This window comes from Schistocerca americana, chromosome 3 (assembly GCF_021461395.2).
Source record: "Schistocerca americana isolate TAMUIC-IGC-003095 chromosome 3, iqSchAmer2.1, whole genome shotgun sequence".
NCBI classification, from domain to species: domain Eukaryota; kingdom Metazoa; phylum Arthropoda; class Insecta; order Orthoptera; family Acrididae; genus Schistocerca; species Schistocerca americana.
Window position 1 is genome coordinate 776,929,417 of NC_060121.1, and position 20,713 is coordinate 776,950,129.

The 20,713-nt window shown below is 44.8% G+C and overlaps 1 protein-coding gene across 1 annotated transcript in view; it reads right to left on the bottom strand.

Moving 5' to 3' along the window:
- Positions 1-20,713, bottom strand: part of LOC124606656 (proton-coupled folate transporter) — a 329,568-nt gene that overhangs the window by 188,037 nt on the left and 120,818 nt on the right. Inside the window, exon 2 of the mRNA XM_047138661.1 lies at positions 11,520-11,744. Coding sequence (XP_046994617.1) covers positions 11,520-11,744 — 225 coding nt within the window. The remainder of the gene's footprint in view (positions 1-11,519; positions 11,745-20,713) is intronic.

Sequence of the window (20,713 nt, forward strand, 5' to 3'; positions counted from 1 at the left end):
TGCCTCGATCCGATCTCGAAAATGAGTTTCCTCCAGGCCTGCAAAATAGCTGTCAACTCAGGCTATCAAATCTTCGTTTGAAGCGAATCTTCGTCCGCCAAGAAAAATTTTCAGTTTTGGGAAGAGATGGAAGTCTGACGGAGCCAATCAGGTGAATAAGGCTGGTGTGGCAACAATTCGTATCTTAGTTCGTGTAATTTTGCCATGGCGACGGCACATGTTTTTGATCCAGCGTCAATAGTCGCGGCACCCATCTTGCAGATAATTTTTTTCATTTCTAATTCTTCAGTTAAAATGTGATACACCCATTCAGATGACATCTGACAAGCGTGAGCAATTTCACGCTCTTTCAATCGGCTATCCTCCATGACCATCTTGTGCACTTTAGCAATGATTTCTGGAGTAGTTACACATCTTGGCCGACCACAGCGCGGATCATCATCTAAGCTCTCCCAACCAAATTTAAATTCATCTGTCTACTTGACAACAGTTGAATATGAAGGAGCAGAGACCCCCAGCGTATTCTGGAAACCGGCATGAATGTCCTTTGCTTTCATACCTTTGTTTACGAAGTACTTAATTATTGCTCGAATCTCGATGTTTCCCATCTTTGCAAATCACTACGCGGGAACAACAACAGACCCACGTCACCGCCACAGCTCTCTTCCAACAGCTCTGACGTGGCACGTGTTTACAGGCAACAGTCCAATGAATATCACGCGAACTACTGGTTGCGCTACCGCTGACCTTGGTAGTGAAGCATGTTGCGTGCTGTACTGACATAGTATCATATAATATAGTCATGACGTAAGTTCGTGGCTTGTAGAAAATAAATTGATGCTGAATCACAGTAAGACTCAGTTTTTACAGTTTCTAACACACATTTCAACAAAAACTGACATTTCGATCACAAAGAATGCACATATGATTAGTGAGACCGAGCATTTCAAATTCTTAGGCGTTTGGACAGATAGTGAGCAGTCACAGTAAGCCCATGTTTAGAGTCTTGTTCAAAAACTAAATGTTGCTTTATTTAAAATTAGAACAGTACGTGAAATAAGTGATCAGGGTTGCCACACGTTTCCCAAGTCAAATTCCCTGATATTTTCCTGATTTTCAGACAAGTTTTAGCATTTTTCTCTGACAAATTTTGAGATCTCAAGGATAAGTAAAGACAAGCTGACAAAAGAATGTAAGGGATTCTGTATTTCTAAACTCAAAAATCTTAAGTAGCCGACTAACATCAACATCTGTTGTAACGGACTGTTTTTAGATGGAGAAAGCAAACCGAACGGTACACATATTTCATTAAGACCAATGTTGTTACTTTATTTCAATAAAGCGAACACATTTGGTAATAAAAATACGCATTTCGTTGGAGTCGCAAGAGAGCTTTAAAATACCTTCACTGCTTTCAGAAATAACCTCAGAAAAAAGCAGGTCTCTTGAAGGAAACATATAAGGTGGGGAAGAGTTGTGTAAATCAACACTATAGGTGACCGCTAATAAAATGTTGGTTTTACTACGTTCATAATTGTCGGTTACTACCCACTGTGTGAAGTCAATTATTCTACAGGTATTATCTGATTTTTGCTTTAAGAAATACATGAATACAAAGCGTACAAACTCCCAGCGACTGCCACAATTTTCTTCTTCTTATTGTCTACACTTTCTAACGTATAAACTACTTTCGAAGTGCCAAACTGTACTAAAATAAATAGACTACTGGCCATTAAAATTGCTACACCAAGAAGAAATGCAGATGATAAACAGGTATTCATTGGACAAATATATTATACTAGAACTGACATGTGATTACATTTTAACGTAATTTGGGTGCATACATCCTGAGAAATCAGTACCCAGAACAACCACCTCTGGCCGTAATAACGGCCCTGATACGCCTGGGCTTTGAGTCAAACAGAGTTTGGATGGCGTGTACAGGTACAGCTGCCCATGCAGATTCAACAGGATACCACAGTTCATCAAGAGTAGTGACTGGCGTATTGTGACGAGCCAGTTACTCGGCCACCATTAACCAGACGTTTTCAATTGGGGAGAGCTCTGGAGAATGTGCTCGCCAGGGCAGCAGTCGAAGATTTTCTGTATCCAGAAAGGCCCGTACAGGACCTGCAACATGCGGTCGTGCATTATCCTGCTCAAATGTAGGGTTTCGCAGGGATCGAATGAATGGTAGAGCCACGGGTCGTAACACATCTGAAATGTAACGTCCACTGTTCAAAGTGCTCTCAATGCGAACAAGAGGTGACCGAGACGTGTAACCAATGGCACCCCATACCATCACGCCGGGTGATACGCCAGTATGGCAATGACGAATACACGCTTCCAATGTGCGTTCACCGCGATGTCGCCAAATACGGATGCGACCATCATGATGCTGTAAATAGAACGTGGATTCATTCGAAAAAATGACGTTTTGCCATTCGTGTACCCACATTCGTCGTTGAGTACACCATCGCAGGCGCTCCTGTCTGTGATACAGCGTCAAGGGTAACCGCAGCCGTGGTCTGCGAGCTGATAGTCCATTCTGCTGCAAACATCGTCGAACTGTTCGTGCAGATGGTTGTTGTCTTGCAAACGTCCCCATCTGTTGACTCAGGGATCGAGACGTGGCTGCACGATGCGTTACAGCCTGTCATCTCGACTGCTAGTGATGAGAGGCCGTTGGGATCCAGCATGGCGTTCCGTATTATCCTCCTGAACTTACCGATTCCATATACTACTAACAGTCATTGGATCTCGACCAACGCGATCAGCAATGTCGCGATACGATAAACCGTAATCGCGACAGGCTACAATCCGACCTTTATCAAAGTCGGAAACGTGATGGTACGCATTTCTCCTCCTTACACGAGGCATCACAACAACGTTTCACCAGGCAACGCCGGTCAACTGCTGTTTGTGTATGAGAAATCGGTTGGAAACTTTCCTCATGTCAGCACGTTGTAGGTGCCGCCACCGGCGCCAACCTTGTGTGAATTCTCTGAAAAGCTAATCATTTGCATATCACAGCATCTTCTTCCTGTCGGTTAAATTTCGCGTATGTAGCACGTTATCTTCGTGGTGTAGCAGTTTTAATGGCCAGCAGTGTAAAATGGCTATAAAACGCCGCACTGTACAATGTACCTGCAGTGAGACAGTCGCAAGTCCTCTAATCCATCACCTGTGGCCTCTGGCCTGCCGAGGAGCATCACAGTCCTGGGTACATGAATAAACCATGAAAATCCGCCGTATTACGCCACACACTGACAAACCCTGCCTGTGGGCAGACCAGTGAGAGTAGATCCGATAGGTAGAGCCCACACATTAGTAGGAAACTATGGGCTTCAAATCGGCAGGCCCGATCCGTTAGATACACCCACAGAAATAGCCTGCGGTTTTGGCCCGTCTTGGTAGTCCACTCGTGTGGCCAGTATTCACGTGTCACAAACACCATACTGATGAAATGAGACCGCGGTGATCACCAACGCAACAGATAACTTGCGAAAATACTCTGAGAACCTATACTAATGAGGATAGGTAGCAACTAGCCGTAACGATGATCGCTGAGACACAGACAGGCACATAGAAAATACAGTCACACTGTCACAATCAAATTTTTGGCCACAGTCTTTGGCAGAAAACGAGAGCGCACACACATTCACATAATCACTCAGACACAACTCATGCACACACGACCGCTGTCTCCGGCCACTGCGTCAACAGTCTCTGAAAATCAGATCCAAACAAACCGCTGCCCACGCCTCCCTGCCTCTCATCGGCAGCTGCTAGGCTAGCAGCAAGTAGTGGTGGCAGCACTGACTGCAAGATGAAGGGAGGGTAAGGGGAGAAGCAGTAAAAACGAGAAAGTAGGGAAGCGGCGCGCGTACTAAACTGCGCCCAGCCAGTGACGATGCATGACATCTCAGTAAACAAATAATTTCATGCTACTGAGACAAAAACGGGATTTTCCAGTGTTTTTTTTTTTCAAATTTCCCTGAATTTCCCTGATACGTTTAAATTCGTTGATATTCCCTGATTTCAAGAACTTGTGGCAACCCTGGTGATAGTTCAACACGAAAAGTGGTCTAGGATGGGATGGGGTGTTTTGGGGGAGGAGACCAAACAGCGAGGTCATCGGTCTCATCGGATTAGGGAAGGATGAGGAAAGAAGTCGGCCGTGCCCTTTCAAAGGAACCATCCCGGCATTTGCCTGAAGCAATTTAGGGAAATCACGGAAAACCTAAATCACGATGGCCGGACGCGGGATTGAACCGTGGTCCTCCCGAATGCGAGTCCAGTGCGCTAACCACTGCACCATCTCGCTCGGTGAAAAGTGGTCTACTTTGCTTATTTTCATTCACTTGTGAAGTATGGTGTTATTTTTCGAGGCTACTACTCTGATTAAAAAAGGGTATTTTTGGCTCAGAAACGTGTGGTTGGAGCAATATGTGCTGTAAGTTCACAAAGCTCTTGTCGACCTCTGTTCAGTAGTCTGGGAATTCTGACATTGGCCTCTCAATACACATTTTCTTAAATGTCGTTTGTTGTCAACAATATCAGCCTATTCCCAGGAGTTAGCAGCTTTCACTCGGTTAATACTAGGCAGAAATCCAGCCTACATTTGGACGAACGCCTCTCCTTGACTCTTGAGCAGAAACGCGTGCAGTATTCTACTGCATCCATTTTCAATAAACTTCCACAATAATTTAAACATCTTGGCAGTAATACACGCACTTTCAAGTCTAAGAGTTTCCTCATGGCCCATTACTTCTATTCTGTCGAGGAACACCTGAGAAAATTAAAAAATTAAGCTGATTCCTGAGGTATGTTGTTGATCGCGTTTATTTAAACTTATGACTTGTCTGCATAGGATTCGTAAACGTTTCATTTTGTCTTTTATTACTCTTCTATTATAATTTCACGTACTGACTCGTTCCACGACCATGGAGACTGGTGGTTCAATTTGGTCCTATGAAACACAACATGTAAAATATAAATTTAAAAAACATAAACTTAAACCATTTTGTCCTTTTCAAAGGAGGGTTACCATTCTGATCCAATACAATAAGGTTCCATGTAGTGACCACCAAGTTCGGTGCAGACATTGTACCTACGAATGATGAAATGGTACACCTGCTCCATCACACTTGGTATCTCTGCTGTCTGTCCTGCATCGACCACAACTCGTGAAACCAGCACTTATCCCGTCTCTACAGGAGTCTCATAAGCCAAACTCTTCATTCGATTCCAGACGAAAAACGCCGGTGATTGCAGAGGCCATGCGATTGGACCACCGCGGCCATCTGCTTCCGAATCATTGGTCCAGATGTTCCCAAGCATCATGTGAGTAGTGAGCAGAAGTGACGTCAAGCGGAAACCAAATGTCTTGACAGACGTTCAGTGGTACAACATCCAACATACTTGTTGTACGAAGGTCAAGCAGGTGGGGCCCGTGATCTTGGGTGGCAGCAAGTACAGTCCAATCATATTGCTATCCAGAATACAAGGTCACACATTGATACCAAATCTGATGTTCGAATGCCTGGACATGCGTGGCACGTGGGCTTTCGTCTGCCCAGACAAGGTTGTTTCGGGAATTGAAAACACAATTCCTAGTAAATTTACATTCATCTGTGAAGAGAATGCGCCGTAGAAATACTAGGGATTCGCTGATGCAGCGGCGCAGAAACTGCGTACGGAACTTAATGCGTGGTGCAAAATCGGCTGGCATTAGTGACTGTATCCTTTGGAGGAGGTATGGATGTAGTTGTTGGCCATATACCAGACAGTGCTGCGAGCAACTTTCATTGCATGCTCATGTACTCTCTTCAACGAGATGCAGTACGCTCTCTCCAACTCGTGTGTGTAACGTCCTCCTGAGCACCACAGTCATGCCTGCTGACGGTGAAGATAATCCTTTCTCGAAAAGCTGCTGCATAATTGTAGTGTAAAGGGTATGCGATGGAGTCGGACGTCGTGGATAACAATCTTTGTAAAGGCGACGAGCAGATCTTCCATTACCATAAACTTTGCCATTCGGCATATTATGCAAAATAGTACTCAACCATGTTGCTCTAACACTCCCAGCCATGTGAATGAGTATCGAACCAGGTCAGAGAGATAGGACAGACTTAAAATGACATCAGCCGATGCGACGTAAGCAGCCCCCACCACCGCTACCCTGTTGCATAGCTACCTAGTAAACGTGTTTTCACACGGCTGCAGCACGGAACTGTACGTTTACGGACATAGGTTCCAGTTCAAAACATCGTTTGCTCGGCCCCCTGTACAAGTCCTAAAAGTTTGTAAGGGGAATTTTATAGCACCCAGTGTAAGATTCATTAATAAGTTCTTGTTTGCTGCTACCACGTTTGAATGGTGCAGGTTACTTGATGTTCATTTTCGATGTGTTGTTCACCATTGAATGTATCCACCAACATAGAAAAAAAAAAATGGCTCTGAGCACTATGGGACTTAACTTCTGAGGTCATCAGTCCCCTAGAACTAAGAACTACTTAAACCTAACTAACCTAAGGACATCACACACACCCATGCCCGAGGCAGGATTCGAACCTGCGACCGTAGCGGTCGCGCGGTTCCAGACTGTAGCGCCTAGAGCCGCTCGGCCACCCCAGCCGGCTCCAACACAGATTCGCTGTGTTGTGGAATTTATAAAACATAAGCTCTTATGTGAGTCGCTGTGTGTGTGTGTGTGTGTGTGTGTGTGTGTGTGTGTGAAATCTTATGGGACTTAACTGCTAAGGTCATCAGTCCCCAAGCTCACACACTACCTAACGTAAATTATCCTAAGGACAAACACACACACCCATGCCCGAGGGAGGACTCGAACCTCCGCGGGGACCAGCCGCGTAAGTCGCTGTGTTGTGGCATTTATAAAACATAAGTTCTTACGTGAGTGAAGTTTCATGTGTGGCCTTTGCACCCCTCGTATCAACCCGCTCGAATTTGAGCCAGCTCTCTGAATTCTCATAAGGGCAAACTTGGATTTCGTTTCGATGTAATAATGAATGTACAGCCAGTTAGTTTGAGCACACTGAGCCTCCACAGTGTATCAGGCTTCTGCCAGAATTAGTTCATCTTTATTCGTAGTTATGTGTAGATTCCACAACTGTGCCCGAGTTGAAAACTTCATGAGACAGAATTCGCATTTCTGGAGCGCAGCGTACTGGTAACTACAACGGAGATAAGGTTAGCTAAGTGAGACAAGTGAATGAAATGCGGCTAGTGAGACAAGTGAATGAAATGCGGCTGGCCTACAAGGATGCAGTACAGCTAGACAGGTCAGTGCCAACATAGTACCAAGCACTCCTGTAAACTGCCGTCTACTGTAACAGAGCGTTATTTTCGACAGTACGTTGTCAATTAGATTTGTCATTCAGTATTCTCTCAGAGTTATTTTTGTTATGCTTGGTACCAATATTGCTACATTCGTATTAGAAATTAGACTGACCACGAGCAGGTACTGGAAATATTGAAGTGCAGTTTAAAGTTTTGTATTACACTTCTGTATGAATCACCATTTTCTAAAAATGGGTGATCACCAGTTAAGTTGTAGCTGTTATACACTCTCTCATATTTATATCAACTTTAACAGTTCTTGGACGAATTGCTTGTACGGCATATTGGAAATCGTGTTTCGACATTCTGGTAAAATTATGCAATAGTTATGTATTCCGCATCAGTTCTCGAGTTAAATCTTCTGAAGCATTCCGCTACTTAAAAAAGAGAACGCTTCCATAAAGCCCTGTTTCTCTTGTTCATTCTACTTTTATCTTTGTGTGAAGTACAAGCAGTAGAGCAGCACTCAATTCCTCTATCTCGCGTTCGTCCATTTTATGGCAATAGTGTGCCCTCTTGCAAACACTTCTGGTCCGGAAACGTATTGCGGCAAACGTCGGGCAATAGTGGCCGGTAATGTTGTAGTGTATGTGGCTGTAGTTCGTGTGGCTGCAATATTGTTGACAACACTCTCGCGACCGAATTTATGTGCCTCCAGTGCCCGTTTCCCTTGAGGAAGTGTGGCATCGAAGAAAGCATACACTGTAGACCATCACGAAGGACTTGCTACGCCGAGTAAGGGAAGAATTGGATGACCGTGTAGATGTGTCTCTTGTGACTAAGGGTGCATGCATTGAAGGATTGTGATTAACGTTCAAAACTGCACCAATCACTTATAAACACCCTGTATTGGCGGCAATAAGCAATTTTTATGGCACGTGTAAAGGTACACTTAGCGAATTCAGTTTGGGATGCGGGTCAGGAATCAATACTGAGTGTGAGCAGTGGAATGATGTATGCAACATATCCACGGTATTATAGGCCACTACTTCATTTTCATAGATGACAGGACAGTCTCCCGTTCCCATCACAAAGTCAGCCCACCTTACTAAAACAATGGACGTTCAGTTGCGGGCTTTTCACAGGACGTGAATTCTACAGAGCATGCCAATAATGTTTTTGGGGGACGTGCTTTGGAGAATTTTTTGCAGTTAGCGCTCGGATAATTCGGTATCTGCGGATAATATACCGAGAGAAATACGACAACAAACTAATTAAATTAGTGGAGCGTATAATAAATAGGCGGGCATCTTCAATTACGGTCTCCGTTGGATATATTCTTTACTGAACACCTGACAAGTATGGGGTGACGTCTCGTCTTCACACCATACCATTTTTTTCTGTAAACTTTCTGCTTTTTGTTGCAATTAGTCGATCTATAGTGAGAAATTCCTGTAATGTTTGATGCAGGTGGTGTAATACCTACCGGGGGATTATAATTAAAGTGTAGAAAATCCCAGAGGTCCATTGCGGACTTTAATTATCATATGGTAACGAAACTTGGTAGATGGGCTAATGCCTTAATGCAGAACAGCTCGAAAAAAATTAGTTCCAATTTTGGCAACCAGCTCAAAATCTGGCGCTGTACAGTATCTGGATGACATCTCCGGTGCTCATATTGAACAGACCGTGTAAGTGGTGGTTAATAATAAAACCAACATCAAACCTTTCTCACTTCTTTGGCTCTTTTCGTCCACGTCCTGTTCCTAATCCATTAATATGGAAACATTTCAGTAAAATACAGGGAGTCTACAACTTGTACAAAAAAACTAGACTGCAGTTATAAATTTCAAAGGACGGGAAAGGGTAGCAGTATTTGAGAAGAGACAGACTTTTAGCATTTTCCACAAGTTATTCAATCTGTACCTAAAGCATATAGTAAATAAAACCAAGAAGAAATTAAGAAAACGAACTAAAGCTCAGAGAGAAGAAATAAGAAGTTTAACATACGGCTATAACATTGTGGTTGAAAGATCAGTTGAACTGAATGTTTTCTACAAAAAGTTGGAAGATTGATGACAAATAAAACAGTAGAATTAAGGCAGGCGATACTGAGGAAATTACGAAATGAGACACTAAAACTAGTAGATAATTTTTACTGTTTGAGCAACAGAATAACTAAAAATGGCACAAGTAAAGAGAGTATAAAAATACAGTCTGGCAATAGCAAGAGAAGTTTTTCTCAATAAGAGCAATTTGTTAATAGTGAATATAAATTAAAGTATAAGAATGTATTTTCCGTGATTATTTGTCTCGAGTGCAGCCTCTCACAGAAATTAAACGTAGGCAGTATTCAAAAAAGAGAATAAAGTTTCTGAGATGTGACGCTATACAAGAATGGTGAAGATTAGATGGGCAGATCGAATAGCTAATGAGAAGGTACTGAATTCCGAGGAAAAATTTGGCAATAGCTTGACTAAAAGAAGGGATAGTTTGAGAGAACACATTCCGAGACATCAGAATATGGTCAGTTTGGTAATGGAAGGAACTGTGGAGGAAAGAATGCTTGAGGCAGACCTCGTTTTGACTATAGTGAGGATGTACAGCTGGACGTAGGTTGCAGTAGATATCCAAAAATGGAGAGTCTGGCATAGGATAGACCAGAATGGAACGGTGCATCAAACCAGTCTCCGGGCTGATGATCACAATAACAAAAATGTCCATATCATGAAACGGTGTTCGCATATACACAGTCCAATCCCAATAACAACGACAGTACAACAGACGATCTCCTCTTGCCAACTGTTGAGCAGTGTTATAGTGACATTTCTCTTGGCTGCTACTGTCTCTTATCATTATTGTGTTGTGGACTTTGGAGAACGAAGGATTACCTACACTCATGCTCATAAATTAAGGATAATTGCAGAATATGGTGCTACACAACGTGGCACTTCACAAAATTGGCGCTAATAGCATAGGCACATAGGGAAGACACACGACACAGATCTGTAAGTCCACGGTATTGGTGATAAGTTGAGAAAACCGACCCAAAACACACGCCACTGTTTCCATGTACCCCGACATCAATATAGGATATGATCACCATGCACACGTACACAGGCCGCACAGTGGGTTGGCATACTCTGGATCAGGTGGTCGAACAGTTGCTGTGGTATAGCCTCCCATTCTTGCACCAGTGCCTGTTGGAGCTCCTGAAGTGTCGTAGGGGTTTGAAGATGTGCAGCAATACGTCGACCAAGAGCATCCCAGACGTGCTCGATGGAGTTTAGGTCTGGAGAACAGGCAGACCACTCCATTCGCCTGATATCTTCTGTTTCAAGGTACTCCTCCACAATGGCAGCTCGGTGGGGCCGTGCTTTATCATCCATCAGGAGGAAGGTGGGACCCACTGCACCCCTGAAAAGGCGGACATACTGGTGCAAAATGACGTCCCGGTACACCTGACCTGTTGCAGTTCCTCTGTCAAAGACATGCAGGGGTGTACGTGCCCCAATCATAATCCTAACCCACACCATCAAACCACGACCTCCATACAGGTCCCTTTCAAGGACATTAAGGGGCAGGAATCTGGTTCCTGGTTCACGCCAGATGAAAACCCGGCAAGAATCACTGTTCGGACTATACCTGGACTCGTCCGTGAACATGACCTGGGACCACTGTTCCAATGACCAAGTACTGTGTTCATGACACCAGGCTTTACGGGCTCTCCTGTGACCAGGGGCCGGTAGAATACACCTTGCAGGTCTCCGGGCGAATAGTCTGTTCAGTCGTCTGTAGACTGTGTGTCTGGAGCCAACTGTTCCAGTTGCTGCAGTAAGGTCCCGAGCAAGGCTACCTGCAGTACTCCGTGGCCGTCTGCGGGCACTGATGGTGAGATATCGGTCTTCTTGTGGTGTTGTACACCGTGGACGTCCCGTACTGTAGCGCCTGGACACAGTCACCATTAGCACGTCTGAAAACATCTGCACACTTACTCGCTGCACCGTACTCTGACATGCACCAAAACACCTCTGCGTAGGTGGACTGCTGCCAGCGCCACCGTGCGACGACTGCAGGTCAAATGCACCGCACGGTCATACCCCGAGGTAATTTAAACGCGCAAACCGTCCACCAGAGCGTTGTTTCACCATGTATCAGCATTATCCTTAATTTATGAGTATGAGTGTACGTAGATGTAGAAGGTGACGAGTTCGTACCTGCACCTCTGTGTTGTCATCCTTGAACGTCTCGTTCTGCAGATTAGAACAGATCTCGTCGGAGAGGCGGAGGTCGACCCTGCAGGCGCGGTCCACGAAGAACGCCTGCTCGACCACAGAGGTGATCATGAAGGCGAACATGTAGAGGAACATAACCGGCTCCACGGATATGGCCGACACCCACCTGCAGCAGCCGCCTTCTCTGCCATCTCTGATGTCATCTTCCTGCAAACAGCAATCGACGTGGTCAAGCATCCATGCACCGAAAAGTTTAAACAATAATAAAGCTACGAGATGTTCCAGCTGAACGTAGCACTGAGTATCGCCATAAATTTACATTTTCAGCTGTGGATGGCACACAAACACAAATCAACAACATAAGCAGTACAGAGATCATACAGATGTAAATATACAGTGGCTTCTACACTGAGGTGACCAAGTCATCGGATAGCGATGTGCACATATACGAGGAGCGTTTGAAAAGTCCGTGCAATCATAAAAACTGCTTACGTGTTTGGGGTATTTTCTTTTAGTTTTCGACATAGTCTCAAAAAATGGTTCAAATCGCTCTGAGCACTATGGGACTTAACTTCTGAGGTCATCAGTCCCCTATAACTTACAACTACTTAAACCTAATTAACCTAAGGACATCACACACATCCGTGCCCGAGGCAGGATTCGAACCTGCGACCGTAGCGGTCGCGCGGGTCCAGATTGTAGCGCCTAGAACCGCTCGGCCACTCCGGCCGGCGACATAGTCTCGTTTTAGACTTATACACTTCGTTCTATGATGTTCTATTTTGTTGACCCCTTCCGAATAATAGGAATTGTCCAAGTCTGCAAAATAGCTATTAGTTGCCGCAATCACCTCCTCGTTTCAACAAAATCTTTGTTCCACCAGCCATTTCTTCAAATTGAGGAACAAATAGTAGTCCGAGGGAGCCAAGTCTGGAGAATAGGAGGGATATGAAAGGAGTTGGAATCCTGTTTCCATTAATTTTGCGACTACAACTGCTGAGGTGTGTGCTCGTGCATTGTCGTGATGGAAAGGGACTTTTTGCGGTCCAATCGCCGGCGTTTTCTTGCAGCTCGGTTTTCAAACGGTCCAATAACGACGAATAGTACGTACCTGTAATAGTTTTACCCTTTTCCAGATAGTCGATGAGGATTATCCCTTGCTAATCCTAAAAGACCGTCGCCATAACCTTTCCGGCCGAAGGATGGCCTTCGCATTTTTTGGTGCAGATTCTCCCTTGGTAACCCATTGTTTACATTGTTCTTTGGTGTCAGGAGTATAGTAATGTATGCATGTTTCATCCACAGTGATGAAACGACGCTTAAAGTCCTGCGGATTCTTCCTGAACAGCTGCAAACCATCCTTGCAACACTTCACACGATTGCGTTTTTGGTCAAGCGTGAGCAATCGCGGAGCCCATCTTGCGGATAGATTTCTCATGTTCAGATGTTTATGCAAACCATTATGTACCCATTCATTCGAGATGCCCACAGCACTAGCAATCTCATGCACCTTAACTCTTCTGTCATCCATCACTATATCACGGATTTTATCAATGATTTCTGGAGTCGTAACTTCCACAGGGCGTCCAGAACGTTCAGCATCACTTTTGCCCATATAGCCACTCCGAAAATTTTGAAACCACTTATAAACTGTTCTACTCGAAGGTGCAGAGTCACCGCAATGTTTATCAAGCTTCTCTTTAGTCTCCTAAGGCGTTTTGCCTTTCAGAAAGTAATGTTTAACCACCACACGAAATTCTTTTTCGTCCATTTTTTGACAATCACTCGACGACCTTGATTCACACGAATGCCAAACACAAAGAAATAGACCAATATGGCTGAAACTTGGTGTGCGTTCTTTAGAAAGATGCTACTAACTAAACATGATCTCGATACGCGCCGGTGGTGCCAACTCTCGGACTTTTCAAACGCTCCTCGTACAGATGGTGGTAGCATCGCATACATAAAATATAAAAAGGCAATGCATTGGCGGAGCTGTAGACAAGCAGCACTCCGTGAAATAACCGCAGAAGTCAATGTGGGTCGTACGACGAACGTTTCCTTTAGGACCGTGCAGAGAAATTTGATGTTAATAAGCTACGGCAGCAGACGACCGACGCACGTGCCTTTGCGAACAGTTCATCACCTGCAGTGCCTCTCCTAGGCTCATGGCCGTATTGGTTGGATCCTAGACGACTGGAAAACCGTGGCCTGGTCAGATGAGTCCCCGTTTCAGTTGGTACGAGCTGATGGTAGGGTTCGAGTGTGAAGCAGACCGCACGAAGCCAAGGACTGAAGTTGTCAACAAGGCACTGGGGACGCTGGTGGTGGCTCCATAACGGTAGGGACTGTGATTACATGGAATGGATTGCGCCCTCTCATCCAAATGGACCGATCATTGACTGGAAATGGTACTTTCCGGGTACTTGGAGATAATTCATGGACTTCATGTTCCCAAACAACGACGCAAGGTCACTGGTCCACAACTGGTCGCGATTTGTTTGAAGAAACAGTCTGGACAACTCGAGCAAATGATCTGGCCACTCAGATAGCCCGACATAAATGCTATCGAACATTTGTGGAACGTAATCCACAAGTCAGTTTGTGCAGAAAATCCTTTACCGGCAACACTTTCGCAATTATGGACGCCTATAGAGTTAGCACGGATCAATATTTCTGTAGGAGACTTCCAAGGATTTGTTGAGTCCACGTCGAGGTGCTGCACTACAACAGGACAAAGGCCAGACACGATATTAGAAAGTAACCCACGACTTGCGTCACCTCAGTATAGGTCACAGAGCATTTATTATCATGTTCACTGTGATTTAAATATAGTGATAAGTTACAAGGTTTAAATCTTTACAGCCTTTTCGCATAAGAATATCATTCTTGCACGAAAATAAAATATTTAATTTTATTTATTTATTTATTTATTTATTTATTTACTTGTATATCTTTTTTTATTTTTCATTCAACAGCGTCCACTGCGTTGCAGAAGGAGGGATTCATACAGAGTTGAACCTAACATAGGTGCCATATACTTGCGCTGTATTGCAAAATAATTTGCTGTTAGCACATAGTTGAATAGTTTGTTCAGTATATAAAATGATCTGTAGCAGTCCGTAAGTGTCCCGGCAGGAACGGTCAATATTCAGGGATTGGAATGATAAAAAAAATGGTTCTGAGCACCATGGGACTTAACTTCTGAGGTCATCAGTCCCCTATAACTTAGAACTACTTAAACCTAACTAACCTAAGGACATCACACACATCCATGCCCGAGGCAGGATTCGAACCTGCGACCGTAGCGGTCACGCGGTTCCAGGCTGTAGCGCCTAGAACAGCTCGGCCACTCCGGGCGGCTATTGGAGCGATCATTCGAAGCAAAAAGAGCTGGTAAAAACGGGCTCTAATGCTTATCTTAACAGTTATGAGCACTTTTCCATCTTCGCTACTGTGAAATATATCTCTTCTACTCAACAAATATATTTTAAACCTCACGTATACTTGATAATTTTGCCTTTTTTTTTCCGTACTACCTCCTCCAAAATGCGAAAAGCAAACCACTTGCATTAGAAGAGATTTATTTCACAGTATGGAAGAAGAAGTGTTCATAGCTTTACGTATGCGTTTTAGAGCACACGTTGACTGGAGTTTTTTGTTTCGAATGATCGTTCCTGTTGTATCCCTGGATAATGAGCACTACTCCTGACACGCCCTGCATAAAATCGATCGTCATGTACGACGCAGTGACACCTAGATTAGAGCAGGAACTTCCCAGGTCCTGGGGAGTTAATGACAAACCATATGAGATAATCTCAGAAGTCGTCACCACACTGAATCACGGACATCATTTTGGCAATCCATCTGCACAATAACTGAATCAGTTAACATCATCTGGTCAATTGCACCCGTTGTTGAACGCCGTAATGGCACCCCAAATGGTTGATGCCCCTTTACGTCGAAGAAGTGTCGTTGGCTGCCGCTTATATGGAAGTGGTGACAAGCTATTTTTCACACAATCCTCGTAGACATTAGACTTATACGGCAAATATTCGTTTCCAAGGTACAGATGTTATCATTAACATAGAGAATTATATTGTAAAAATTGGACGGTGCTTATTGGTGCGAACTTATACGTATTCCCGCTTAGCCCGGAAGTACAGGTGAGAAACTTCTTACTAATGTTTCATAGACTGTCTTTCCGTTTATTTATAATACAGGGTGTCTATAAATGAATATCGGGATTTTAACGCTTTATAATATTTACACTACTGGCCATTAAAATTGCTACAGACGCGAAATTTAGCCGACAGGGAGAAGATGCTGTGATATGCAAATGATTAGCTTTTCTGAGCATCCACACAAGGTTGGCGCCGGTGGCGACACCTACATCGTGCTGACATGAGGAACCGAATTCTCATATAAAAACAGCAGTTGACCGGCGTTGCCTGGTGAAACATTGTTGTGTGCCTCGTGTAAGGAGGAGAAATACGTACCATCACGTTTCCGACTTTGATAAAGGTCGCATTGTAGCCTATCGCGATTACGGTTTATCGTATCGCGACATTGCTGCTCGCGTCGGTCGAGATCCAATGACTGTTAGCAGAATATTGAATCGGTGGGTTCAGAAGGATAATACAGAACGCCGTGCTGGATCCCAACGGCCTCGCATCACTAGCAGTCGAGATGAAAGGCATCTTATCCGCATGGCTGTAACGGATCGTGCAGCCACGTCTCGATCACTGAGTCAACAGATGGGGACGTTTGCAAGACAACAACCATCTGCACGAACAGTTCGACGACGTTTGCGGCAGCATGGACTATCAGCTCGGAGACCATGGCTTCGGTTACCCTTGACGCTGCATCACAGACAGGAGCGCCTGCGATGGTGTACTCAACGACGAACCTGGGTGCACGAATGGCAAAACGTCATTTTTTCGAATGAATCCAGGTTCTGTTTACAGCATCATGATGGTCGCATCCGTGTTTGGCGACATCACGGTGAACGCACATTGGAAGCGTGTATTCGTCATCGCCATACTGGCGTATCACCCGGCGTGATGGTATGGGGTGCCATTGTGCCATTGGTTACACGTCTCGGTCACCTCTTGTTCGCATTGACGGCACTCTGAACAGTGGACGTTACGTTTCAGATGTGTTACGACCCGTGGCTCTACCCTTCATTCGATGTCCGCGAAACCCTACATTTCAGCAGGATAATGCACGACCGCATGTTGCAAGTCCTGTACGGGCCTTTCTGGATACAGAAAATGTTCGACTGCTGCCCTGGCCAGCACATTCTCCAGATCTCTCACCAATTGAAAACGTCTGGGCAATGGTGACCGAGCAACTGGCTAGTCACAATACGCCAGTCACTACTCTTGATAAACTGCGGTATCGTGTTGAAGCTGCATGGGCCTGTACAGGCCATCCAAGCTCTGTTTGACTCAATGCCCAGGCGTATGAAGGCCGTTATTACGGCCAGAGGTGGTTGTTCTGGGTACTGATTTCTCAGGATCTAGGCACCCAAACTGCGTGAAAATGTAATGACATGTCAATTCTAGTATAATATATTTGTGCAATGAATACCCGTTTATCATCTGCATTTCTTCTTGGTGTAGCAATTTTAATGGCCAGTAGTGTATTATATTAAACTTACAGTTATAAATGAAAGAGCAATTCAAACAGTTTTACCAAGAACCTTACAAATGTTCAATGTGAGCACCATTTATCACACGGTACACATTATGTCTATAGCCGAGTTCTTCCCAAAAGCTAATAAGTGTGTCTTCAGTGATTGTAGCAACAGCTGCTTCAATCCGGTTTCTTAATTCAGGGAGGTCTGCTGGTAGCGAAGGCACGTACACACGATCCTTGATGAAGCCCCAAAGGAAAAAATCGCATGGCGTTAAGTCGGGTGAACGTGGAGGCCATGCAAAGCAAGCCCTGTCATTGGGGCCCTTGCAGCCTATCCAGCGCTTGGGAAGAACTCGGCTATAGACTTTATGTGTGCCGTGTGACATATGGTTCTCACACTGAACATTTGTAAGGTTCTTAGTAAAACTGTTTGAGTTGCTGTTTCATTTAACATATCATTTATAACTGTAAGTTTAATATAATAAATATTATAAAGCGTTAAAACCCCGATATTCATTTATAAACACCCTGTACTTAGGCGTTCTTAAAAGTTCGGTGACAGCTTCCATAGTACTGAAACTTCATGACAGATTAAAATTGTGTGCGGGAAGTGCTCTACCAATTGAGCTACCTATGCACGACTCACGACCCGTCTTCGCAGCTTTACTTCCGCCAGTACCTCGTCTCCGACCATCCAAACTTTAGTTCTGCCGGGAAGTTAGTTTCATATCATCGCACACGCCGCTGCGCAGTGGAGCACTGGTACTGACTGCTTTAACATTAACACGATTGTCCGCCCCGGTAGCTGAATGGACTGCTCGCCCTGTGTAATAATAATTAAAAAAAAAAAGAAAAGAAAAAAACACAGAGTAAAGGAAACAACGATCAATTTGAACGTATGTCTTCTGACGTCCGCCCAGACCAAACGCAACGAACAATACCGAACAAAAATAAAAAATAAATAAATAAAATGGTCAGCGTGACGGACTGCCGTCCTAAGGGGCCCGGGTTGGATTCCCGGCTGGGTCGGAGATTTTCTTCGCTCAGGGACTGGGTGTTGTGTTGTCTTCATCATCATTTCGTCCCCATCCAGCGCGCAGGTCGCCCAATGTGGCGTCGAATGTAATAAGACCTGCACCAAGGCTGCCGGACCTGCCCCGCAAGGAGCCTCCCGGCCAATGACGCCAAACGCTCATTTCCAGTTCCATTAACACGACTTAGATCTTAAGTCACGTGTACACTTTTTTGTTACGAGTACCACCACACTTTATCTCTAAGTCAGACGAACTGATCAGTAAATACTTCAAATTTTGTTACTGAACAGTAAATACTTCAAATTTTACACGTAAGCGCGCTGTTGTCTACAGATCACATCTTGATCGACAGCGGTGAACTCATATGTGATAATACTGTTAATCCTTGACAGAAGTACTTGTGAGAAGTCACAGATAACCGTCGCTGTTGCCGGTGATCAATCAGCTACCAAATTTTAGATATTTGTGCTGCAATTCGAACTATGATTATGATAAAAAGCTGCAGAGGCTTAAAGTGCTGTGTCGCACAAGAAACATATCATTTAACAATAAAACTCTAAAAGACAAAAAAGAGAAATTTTGTAAGACTATGGGGACGGTGTAATTGCTGTACGGGAGAGAATGCTGGATATAGCAAGGGGAGGATGACAGAATGCAGACGGCAGAGACGAGATTCTGGACGAGAGTGTAGGAATGCACAAGAAGAAATCTAATTAGAAATGGGGCGTACGTAACTATGAAAATTTATATCCTGTTAAACAGAAAACAACAGTACAGGCACAGAATCAGAGATGAAAGAACGCCCAAAACAAGTCCTAAGTTATAATCTTGAAGGAAATGAAAAGGAGATTGAGGTTTTACGTTCCTTGGAATATGGAATCAAGAGATGGAGCTCAAGCTCGGATTTAAGAAACGAAATACATAAAACGTGTTAATGAATATAGTGATATTCTACATCTGCATGCCACTGTAACCAGCCACTGTAAAGTACATGGCAGGTACCACTTAATATTGATCCACGAGTTAGGGTTTTCGTCCCGTTCCAATCGCGTACGGAACGTGAGAAGAATGACTGTTTACAGGGCTCTGTGCATCCTATACCACGATCCCTACAGGATTAGCGTGACTGGGCCGGTCCGTGCACAGCCTGTATTGCTGACACATTCCCCTTTCCCCTCAATGATGTCATCGATGATGTCATGCAACATTGCCAGATTTCCCCCATCCCTTTCCTCCACCTTTCTGACACAAGCCAATTACACTATGTATAGAATAGTGGAAAATTCAGAAAAGATGAGAAATTCCAAATAACCCAATTGTGCTAAAGGGTTATTCCCTTCTCCTATAATGTCAACAGCTCAGATACCAATTAATGGTTCAAATGGCTCTGAGCACTATGGGACTTAACTTCTGAGGTCATCAGTCCCCTAGAACTTAGAACTACTTAAACCTAACAATGTTCCCGTGGTCTAGGGGTCAGTGCGGCTCTCGTAGCCGAGCGAAGCAGACGTGCGGTGTGTGCTCTCCGCTGTCAGAGAAGGCCCGCGCGCCTTGTTTACATTCTTTGGCCGACACTAACGTGACGCCGTAGCGCTACAAGACCATGGCAAACCAATACAGAAGATCAACCTTGAAATTCACATTTCGGAACGACTTTACCCGACCAAAGGCGCTCGAAGTCGAACGCTTTTTAAAAGAGGAAGCCAAGATCCCGGCTGCCGACATTGTCGGCATTCACTTTTCGATCGTCAGTAGCACGGTCTATGTAAAGCTTATAAACGAAACTACATGCGACAAGGTGCTTCGTGAGATGAAACAAGAACTCCGCTTCTGCCACGCAGATGGCAATGTTGGCAACGTCGAGGTCGGCCATGCCGCAATGGGACTGCGGACTATCCGCATATTCGAACTTCCATTTGAACTCCCGGCGGCAGAAGTTGTAGCGGCGCTCCGCCCCTACGGCACGGTACACGAACACATGGCTGAAAAATGGACCCAATTTAAGACGTATCCAGTACTCACTGGAGTACGCCAAGTGCGCATAGATCTCCAACGACACGTGCCATCCTATCTCCAGATAGGAGGATGCCGGGCCATAGTTATTTATGACGGCCAGCCGAAGACGTGTTCCGGATGCGGCAAGGAAGGTCACCTTCGTTCCGAGTGCCTCCAGCGTCGGATCACACAACTCCCACCGAAGGACGTTGCACCACCAGCGGCGAAGACTATTCTACCCGTGACTTACGCGGCGGCGCTCACGACGTTCTCAACACAACAGACACGGCCGACCGCTTCAGCGGTACAAGAATCACTCTCCACGGACAAAAACCTGGATGATCCGCCGACCCGGCCAGTGGTGGAAAATAGTACTACGACTCTGGAGCTACCGAACGCGACAGACATTGACGCCGGCAAGACGGCAATTGATTCCCTTATCGTACCGACCGAAGCGTTTGTTCCGGCGGAGCGTGAGTCAGTGCCGTCTTCTGACAATGAAGGCCA